Source organism: Lipotes vexillifer, unplaced genomic scaffold (assembly GCF_000442215.2).
Source record: "Lipotes vexillifer unplaced genomic scaffold, Lipotes_vexillifer_v1.1 scaffold905, whole genome shotgun sequence".
NCBI lineage: Eukaryota > Metazoa > Chordata > Mammalia > Artiodactyla > Lipotidae > Lipotes > Lipotes vexillifer.
This window is the reverse complement of record NW_006796034.1, coordinates 1,564,770-1,574,541: the sequence shown is the minus strand read 5'-3', so window position 1 is coordinate 1,574,541 and position 9,772 is coordinate 1,564,770. Positions and strand designations below refer to the sequence as shown.

The 9,772-nt window shown below is 42.1% G+C and overlaps 1 protein-coding gene across 2 annotated transcripts in view; it reads left to right on the top strand.

The window, feature by feature from the left end:
• The window catches only part of CNN3 (calponin 3), a 28,579-nt gene that overhangs the window by 14,501 nt on the left and 4,306 nt on the right, over positions 1–9,772 (top strand). The window contains exons 2-5 of one of the 2 annotated variants that reach the window (XM_007468117.1): positions 7,588–7,709; positions 7,917–7,983; positions 8,801–8,938; positions 9,287–9,403. In XM_007468117.1, the coding sequence (XP_007468179.1) occupies positions 7,588–7,709; positions 7,917–7,983; positions 8,801–8,938; positions 9,287–9,403 (444 nt within the window). The remainder of the gene's footprint in view (positions 1–7,587; positions 7,710–7,916; positions 7,984–8,800; positions 8,939–9,286; positions 9,404–9,772) is intronic. The other variant, XM_007468118.1, reaches the window with a different exon arrangement.

Sequence of the window (9,772 nt, the reverse complement as noted above, 5' to 3'; positions counted from 1 at the left end):
TTTTTGCTGTACGCGGGCCTCTCACTGCTGCGGCCTCTCCCGCTGCAGAGCACAGGCTCCGGACGCGCAGGCCCAGCGGCCATGGCCCACGGGCCCAGCCGCCCCGCGGCATGCGGGATCCTCCCGGACCGGGGCACGAACCCGTATCCCCTGCATCGGCAGGCGGACTCTCAACCACTGCGCCACCAGGGAAGCCCCCTTGAGCCTATCTTACACCCAGTAGTTTGTACCTCCCACCCCCAACCCCTAAATTGCCTCCCCCCCCCATAACTACTAGTTCTCTATGTCTGTGAATCTGCTTCTTTTCTGACAAACTCACTTAAAAAAAAATTAGTTACTTCATCTCCTTCACCAGCAGTAATCTGGAAGAGGATGAGAATTTGGGATGCAAACACAGGCAGGAAGGAGAGTGGAGATGTGTGGTGATGGGAACGGGCAGTGGGGATGGGCAGTATCTGAGGTGAGCCTGTCTGTGGTGGAATGCTTTTTGAACTGTAGACAGTAAAGGGAACAGGTTGCGGTGGGGTTTGGTTCATACCAGTTCCGTACTCAAGCTGATATAAATGGCGAGTGTTAATTCTGAGGTGTGTCAGGCACTGAGATGGGCTTCCTCCTCACAATGGCCCTGGAAGGAAGGAGACAACTTGCAAGAAATGAGGTCACCAGGGTTAAGTTACTTACTTATGTCACTCTGGAACTGGGAACACAGTTTTTGGAAGTTTTTGAAATTTGACTTCAGAGCATGTGATCTTTGGTCTGTTGTATCCCCAACGTGAATACTTAAAACTTTGCAAAGGTATTTTACATGTTTGGAGGATCTGTTGGGGGAAGGGTTTAAGGTAGGTCAACCCTGTTAAAGCCTGTTCATTCTCTTGCATGAGATATCAACAAGGACAAGTGATAAAGCAAAGGAAGGGAAGCGGCATCTTGATATTTCAGATGGAAATTTACCATTCGTTTCTTGTTTGAGTCTGTGGTGGACCCAGTCTTTCTAGTCTCCCCTTATTTTAAATACCCTCCTTTATTCTTTTTTTGACGAATAACACACCTTATTTAATATTTGTCTCTTTCCACCAGAGTGTCAGCTTTTAGGACAGAGACTTTGCCTTTGAACCATGCTTGTTACAAAGTGGCCATTTGAATGAAGGACAAAAGGAAGGAGTAATGCAGAAAGAAGTTGAAGGAAGAATCCAAGACACACAAGGATCACTTGAAAGAGAGGGAAGCTGACACTGAATATGATTTTACTTCGAGAGTTTGGGGTAATGCTGGATTATTCTGGTGGCTCAGAATGGCGTCTAGTGAGAGTTCAGGCACGACTGACATTTGCGGGACACTCTTGTAACCACCAGAGACAGTGACCTGTCTGTCTGCTTCAGGTTTTAACGACTACTGGGATAAAAAATGTATTGTGGGAAGGAATATAGAGGAAAGACATGTCTTAATTCTTTAGCAGATTCTACAATATCCTGGGTGTAAGCCGGCTGTCAGACAGTTCTCGTACATATGTGATCATCACTCTGCCTCACGCCAGGTACAGCCCCATCTTTCTACTAAATCGCGTCTTGGCCAAATGCTCCATAGAACAGTATGGAACAGCACTGTTTGGGTCAGTTTGTGGAGATGTTTTTGAAGCTCCGTTTCCCTCATTACTCAGTATCCCCTCTTAGGGATTCTGCGAGGGAGACTTCTCAGACCTCAGCGCCCGGCAGGGCTGGGCAATTCTTAACAGCCAGAAGGAGCGGGCTGTTATCTGATCTAGTGTCTCCCTTTGCTGCTAGGAAGTTTAGGCCCTCAGGGCTTGTGTTGTTGAAGGGGATCTTTTTCTAGTGCTGTTTTGTACACGATTCACTATAAGACATGTGCATGTGGTCTGGAAGGAGACTTGGCAGACAGGACAGGAGCTTACTTCTGGGGAGGTGGGAAAGGGAGTAGGATTTGGAGGAGGGGTGAAGAGAGACCTGTACTTTTTTACTGTCTAGTGTTTCTCAACTTTGTTTTCCTCATCTCTTTCCCAAAGAGCCTTTTTAGACGTTTTTCCCAATTGCCTCCCGACCTCCACCAAATTTAAAACAAAGGGACAGAGTTTGTTGGGGAGGGTCACAAATTATTGTAATATCTAAGGTGGTCTTCACTCCCTTGGGGGGCAGTATCACCCCCACTGAGAACGCGTGCTCTACATACTTATACCTGTTTAATTTTTTTAAACCAAGTGCTATGGGACTTCCCTGGTGGCACAGTGGTTGAGAGTCCACCTGCCAGTGCAGGGGACACGGGTTCGAGCCCTGGTCCAGGAAGACCCCACATGCTGCAGAGCAACTGAGCCCGTGCGCCACAACTACTGAGCCTGCGCTCTAGAGCCCGCGAGCCACAGCTGCTGAAGCCCACGTGCCGCAACTACTGAAGCCCGCGCGCCTAGAGCCCGTGCTCCGCAACAAGAGAGGCCACCGCAGTGAGAAGCCCGCGCGCCGCAACGAAGAGTAGCCCCCACTCACTGCAACTAGAGAAAGCCCGTGCGCAGCAACGAAGAGCCAACGCGAGAGCCAACGCAGCCAAAAATAAATAAATTTATTAAAAAAAGAAAAAGAGGTCCTCCACAGGTGGCCTAAAAAAAATAAATAAAAATAAACAAGTACTATTTTAGAAATCCAGAGGAAAGGCCTTTGTACTGGAGGGTGACTCCAGACTGGTGCTCTTAGCTGCTCTGAGGAGAATGCAGGGACGAGCAGAGGCTGCAGCCCCTCTGGGCATGGGCCCTGGGCTCAGAAGCACTGGATGGCAGGAGATGGTCAATCCCATCAGATGCCCTAGAGGCTTTTTTCTCAGTCTTCATTTCTTTGCTTTTTGATTGTATTGGGGGGGGGGTGGAGGCGTTTGGTGAGCTTTAGCGAGAAGCCTCTAGCAGGTGTTCTCCGCGACTGTACAAAAGTCATTTGCAAGTGTGTCTTGATGTGAGAAGAGCTGGGAGGCCCCGCTGCAGAGAATTCGTGGGTGATTAGGCAAGGAGGCAGGGCCATGTGAGGAAGAAGGGGCTGCTGTGGACTTGAACGCACCAGGCAGAAATTCTGAAATCCACTTAGGAAGGTCAAGTAAAAGAAATCTTAAAGAATAGTGAAGAAGTGAATGTTTATAAACAACTTGGAGGAGTGATTTTTAAACAGACTGGAGTGAAATTTCCGTGAGGTGTTAATGAGATAAAATTAAGTAATTTTTGAAGCTAACTTTCTTGTTCTGAGGAAGAAATACCTGTATTTACTTCCTGCCTGATGTTCAGTAATTAAGGCTTTTTAGATGAAAATAGTAAATAAAGTTTATTGGCCAAAGCTTACATTTATTTTTAATTGCTCTCAGTCCCTTGATTTTAAAAGATGTGTATAACAAACAATTTAAAAATAACCTGTGTAGTTAAAGAATGTAATTATATTAGCTTGGGTTGTATTCTAGTATACATCTAAAGGAAACTTATGATTTCTGTATCCTATGGAGCAGAGCTGCAGGCCAGAAGCTAAGAGACAACTTGAAATAGATTTTTTCCCTAGATGATTTTGAAGAATTTTTTTCTTTTTTAATTTTGAACTTAAAAAAAAAAGACACATTCCTAAATCTTGAATTCTATTTAGCTGACGTGACTTCAGGAAGCTCACTTACTAGCAGTATTTGGGTAGAAAAATCCTTGCTGCTCCTTCACTTAAAGGAAAACTCTAATAAGTCAAAACCAATATGATGTGGAAGCATACCTTGTTTTCATTTTTAGTTTATCACCTGGGCTCTTGGCTTTGCAAATACATGCTTAAGAATTTTTTCTGTGCATGTTCTGTTACATTAAGTCTCAGAGACCGAGTCAGTGAGCCACCCAGAGCCCCACATATAACTAGTCAGAGTCAGGGTTTGAACCCGGGTTCATCTGAGTCCAGTCCTTGATTTTTCTTTCATCATTCCTTTGATTAGAACAGTGAACAGAGGAGATGAAGATTCTCCCTGGCATTCCTACTTGGATATTTCATGTTAGATCTGTAATCACTCCGTGGTTTGGGGCATGGCACCGAACCTGTCAGAAACATTTTGAACAAAGGAAACATAAATATGCTTTTATGCTTTTTTGGTTGAATAAAAATGGGTCTCATTTGGTTGAGAATTACCACCACCACTAATCCCCCCCCCCCCCAATGTTGAAGTTAGGGACAGTATCTATTTAACTCATTTTGTGTAGCAACTCATAAAAGTAGTTCCAAGTGCATCAAAGATTTAGTGTTTATCTTAGTGACTAATGTCCAAAATTTATTTTACTATCATCCTTAAAGATGAAGGTACCCTCTTCATTTAAATGCAGCTTCATTAAACTTTACTGGGGGGAAGAATAACAACCGATCATTTTAAATCACTTTATACCAATTAAAAATTAAAAAGCCAAAATTCTCTTTTTTTGCGTGTTGATTCTAATGAGCCCTGCAGAAGGGCTAATTCAACTCAAAAGGTTCCTCTTCATTATTTTGTAAAAATGCTAATGCCTACTGTCCACGGGATTGTGGGGAAAGATACGCTGTTGGTAGCACTAGAAATTGGTTCAATCTTTCTGGACAGCAGCCTAGTGACATGTAATAAGAACCGTAAAACTGTTCATACCCTCTGACCTGGTAATTCCACTCTGGGGAATAAACCCAAAGAAAGAAAGAATAATTGGCCGGGCGATGCTCAACACACCACTATTTGCATGAGTGAAGACATGAGTGCTTTGCTCCAGCGCTGCGGGGTGGGGTTTGGGGACGGGGGACAGGAAGCTTTCACAGGCAACAGACAATTCAGGATTATGCTACCCTGTAATCATCACTAGGCTCCCAGCATTTACAGAAATGGAAGAAATGACTTCTGGAGACCGAAGTAGAGATTTAAAAGCAAGAAAATAAAAAAAAAAAGGAAAAAGTGCCCATCTGATCTTTTTTCTTGTTACAATGAAAGGTGGGTAAACCTCTGAGGCTGACCCTGGTTTGAACCAGCAAACCCTGTATCTGTTTTCTCTCTACTAGCCTATTTGTCTACAGCAGCTAAATGGTCTTTCTTTTTTTATTATTTTAAAACAAACAAAAAAACCTTACACATAATCACTCTTACCAATGCTGAGGGGAAAAAAAGATGATTTCAGTGATGCCATCTAACCACCAATATTCTTTTTGGAAAATATTATAGACTGCACCCCCCCCCCCCAAACCCCCCCCCCCCCGCAAGAAAGACAAAACTCCTCCAACATAACTTCCATCTCTACATTTGAAAAAATGAAGAGAAAGAATTTCTTTACAATTTTTGCTGATTGACCAAGTTATTTAACACACAGCTTAGAATGGGAGGAGACCTAGTGCCCTTATTCAGCCAGGCTTCCAGTCGTACAGACAGGAACAGGTTCGGAAGTGAGACGAATGAACCGGTGTGCCATGGCAAGATGGGGGGAGCCAGGCTCTAGCCACGGCAGAGCCCCTCCTACCCTAGCATATTGTGTTTCTTTAGATTTATTGAAATGCATCTCCTAGTTGAGAGTGCTTTGCTTTTGAAAAACATTCAACTCACTCTTAGATGTTGCTTTTCGTAACTGATGCTTAAGGAGTACTACCTCCTACTTTTCTCCCTTGCCTGTGCCTTTCTGTTTGTTTCCCCAGCCCCACATTCATGTAGAGAGAATTTCTTTTTCTAGCCACCTAGAACAAGACTCCAGTGTGAAAATATAGCTGTCTTAAAATTTTTCTCATGTATTATTTATCCGTTTTCTAAAGGTGCCGTATGTAAGTGGATGCGTTTGGTGTGTTGAGGAGGTACATTGTCTGGGGTGTAATAGGAACGATGGCTCCCTCCTGCGCACCAGAGGCTGCGAGTCCCTGTGGCAGAAGCTTCGCGCATCACTACCTCCTCCTTCCCTGTCCACACATCCAGATGCCAGTGTAGCTCAAGACTGGCAGGAAGTCAGAATAGATGTGTGATTTTTAGGGGTTGGGGGTCCCCGGAGCAGGAAATTAACACATTAACATTTTGCCTGATCTCTCTCATAAACTAACCTCCAAGCCAAAACTTGATCCAGGAAACATTGCACAGTGTTAGCTATCTTAACATGAAAATATAAACGCATTGAATTTCCATTTGTGATGCTGGTTAAGTAAATCTACAGCTTCAGTAAATTATCCATTATTCTTCAAAGGTGTAGAGCCATTTCTCTAACTTGGAAAGCAGTGCACAGGGTGACGACTTGCTGTCTCCTTAAATGACACAGCACTTAGTGAAGTCATTTGCCCTCTGGTGAAGCAGAGGCCCCTCCTCCACACTTGGTGGGAGGCAGGGGGAAGGTTTCCTCTGTGACTGGGGTAGACTGGAACTTGGAGGGCCTCTCCGAGACGAAAATGTCCTCATGCCCTCTCATTTCTTTCGGTAATTAAACCTAATCGTGTGTTACAGAAACAAACATTTCTGCTGATTATTTCCATTTCCAGCAACGCTGCAACTCTGCAGCTGACTCCTAAGCTCACCGTGATTACCGTCCCCCTGGGCATTGTCTGTGGCTTGTTGGCACTTTTCACCTGTGCTAATGAGAAGAAAAATGACACATAACCTTTCCTTCTTCCCAGCTGTGTTCTTCTCCTTAATAACTGATTGATAAGGACTGACCCTGGGACAAGGAATAGCATAAGAACTTGAGCATGTGATCTTTAACAGTACTTAAATTGTATCATTATTTTTTTTAATTGAGGTTTATGGTCTTATTATGAAGGGATCTTTCAAAACCTGTGTTTAGCAGGTATTTTTAGCATGTATGATAGTAAAGCATCTGTATTGGTAATGTTGCCTTTATCGTAGAATTCTGTAAGTAAAGAGTTAACAACTTTTAATTTTATTAAATGTTTGGGTGTTAGATGCAACGCTGGGTAGGTACTAAGGGTCCAAAAGTGAATCAAATGCGTTTCCTTCCTGTGAGGAGTCTAATATGATACAGACTATACATAAGCAGAATTTCAGTATTCTAGTTGTAAGTACAATAATTATTACGAGGAAAGTGTGTGTGTGTGTGTGTGTGTGTGTGTGTGTGTGTGTGTGTGTTAGGGTGCAGTGTGTATTTGGCTGAATAGAAGGCATAGAAACACCAGAGCTTTCCAGGCAACAAAACTACTAGACTGGTAGGTATTGCAATACTGTGTAAAATAGTTGGATGTATCAGAAACCTGCCAGTCTCACTCCCTCTCACTCTTTTTTGGAATGTGGTAACTGATGACTTAATCTGTAACATTTCCTGTGGCTGGTGCCATATTGTAATACACTGTTAGCCCCTGTCACTTCCTGTCATGAATGGGAATCTGTTTTATCTTGATCCGTATTTTCTCCCCCTTAGTCCCAACTTCCCTCCATGTGTTGTTCAAAATGTGTATGACACCTCCTTAACCAAAAACTTTTATTAGTTACTGAAGCTGTAATGGTTAGGTTCGCCAGTGAACTCCAATGAGTGTAATTTACTGCAGGTCACAGCTGTGGTCTTAATGGATAATTAAACCAGGAAAAGCCAGCCGTTTCAGGTGCTTTAGTGAAACTTCTAACGTTAGTTAACTTGTATTTCAGATTGCTTCCAAGTATGATCATCAGGCAGAAGAAGATCTTCGCAATTGGATAGAAGAGGTGACCGGCATGAGCATTGGCACCAACTTTCAGCTGGGCCTAAAAGATGGCATAATCCTCTGCGAGTGAGTTTTGGTCCTGATGTGGCCGCTCTTCCAGTCCTTTCCACAGGCCTCTGTCTTGCCCACCTTGCCGGTCCAGGGTGTCAGACCTTGATATTCTGCACATGTTTTTAATGCTTTCCTTTACTGATGTCAGAAGACCCAGCTTTCCCTTCCAGTCCTTGTTTGTTGTTCCAATAAATATGGTATCACGTATGCTTTTCTTTTCAGACTCATAAACAAGCTACAGCCAGGCTCAGTGAAGAAGGTCAATGAGTCCTCATTAAACTGGCCTCAGGTAACAGCCAAATCAGCAACCCGATTCCAGTCGGTTACCCTTTATGCAGTGAGAGCTTGATAACAATTTTAAAATAGACATTTTAGCAGAAATTTGTGCACGTGACTATATTGTTTTTTACAATGTTATTTTTAATGTTTCCGTAACTACTTACAATTAGTTCTGTGATTATTAGATGTTTAGCTTAGAAGTCTTCTTTATTATGTATTTAGTCTGTATACTCTCAGAGAGGGTTTGACACAGCTTACACAGAAATACAACCTATGGTCTAGGTCCTAGAACATAGGATAGATGAAGGAAAAAGCAAGGAATTTAACATGACAACTACAGGGTTGACTGTAGAGCACTGTATTAAGCACAGTCTTAGTTCATCAATGTGTATGATAAGTAAAATTGGATATTTTGTCTTGAGCATATGCTTTGAGTTATGAGGATAAACATTTAGTAACCACACATTTTTTTAATTAAAATTTAAACATAATAAGTTGTGCATTAATTTTGTACCTTTTGATAGAGAAAATTCCAGCCCTGGATAGGTCAGACACAGAATTCTTTAAAACATGTAAGGAAGATCTTGACTTTAAAGAACTGAAAAAACTTGACTGCTTAAAATATTAAAAAGACCATTATGTGACCAACTATGAAAATACTCTTCCTTTTCCAGAGAGAGCTACACTTACCATGTATCTGGTTGAGAATCCTTGCCAAGTAGCTTTCTGCCTGGCATCTTGTACCTAGTCATAAAGCCTTGGAGTTCTTAGATAATATGAATGTCAGTATTTAGCTCCAAAAGTTGTATGCTTTTTTTTCTTTATAGTTGGAGAATATTGGCAACTTTATCAAAGCTATTCAGGCTTATGGTATGAAGCCACATGACATATTTGAAGCAAATGATCTTTTTGAGAATGGAAACATGACCCAGGTTCAGACTACGCTGGTGGCCCTAGCAGGTCTGGTACGTATATGTCTTTAATGACTGGTTAAAAAATTCCCCACTGTGTTGGTGATTAATTGCATCTTTGCTCTCATAGGAGTTCAGACTAGGCAGGGAGGAGCCTGTCTCTTCCGTAATTATTAGCTTTGTGGAAAGGCTGCTGACATCAGCTGCCTAGTACTGGATAGCTTAATTAGAATACTCACATTTCAGAGGTCTGGGGTGTTTTTGAATGGCTTTAGATGTGTTTTTACCCCTAGCTTGGGTCTTAAATGAAACCTTCATCTATGGACAGTATCACTTCTTTGTTGTTCCTTCTGTAAAACTCTGTTGGCAGAATCACTAGTTAGTGTGTATATTTCCGTCTAGGCTAAAACAAAAGGATTCCATACAACCATTGACATTGGAGTTAAGTATGCAGAAAAACAAACAAGACGTTTTGATGAAGGAAAATTAAAAGCTGGCCAAAGTGTAATTGGTTTGCAGGTAAGTAATGTATTGCATATCAGTTACTTATTCAATGTCATTATTTCTTACCATGCAAAGCATCTCTCATAAGTAAGGAACAGATAGATATACTATAGTGTATATTTGGGGATGGACCTGTGGTTTATACAATTTATGTCCATTTAAAACCCATGAGGTGATGATGGTTTTAGAAGAAGCCTCAGGCGTGCCATCTGACTTAGTAATTGCTTCTCCAGGAAATGATTTTTTTTCCTAATTACACTGTCCGATTTTTTTAAGAAAATATACTTTATAAATTCCTAAATGTTATTGACCCCATGAAGCAGATTTAGAAAACCTCAGTACCATTTTTTTACCCTAGTAAAGTATGATTTATCAGTCCTGCTG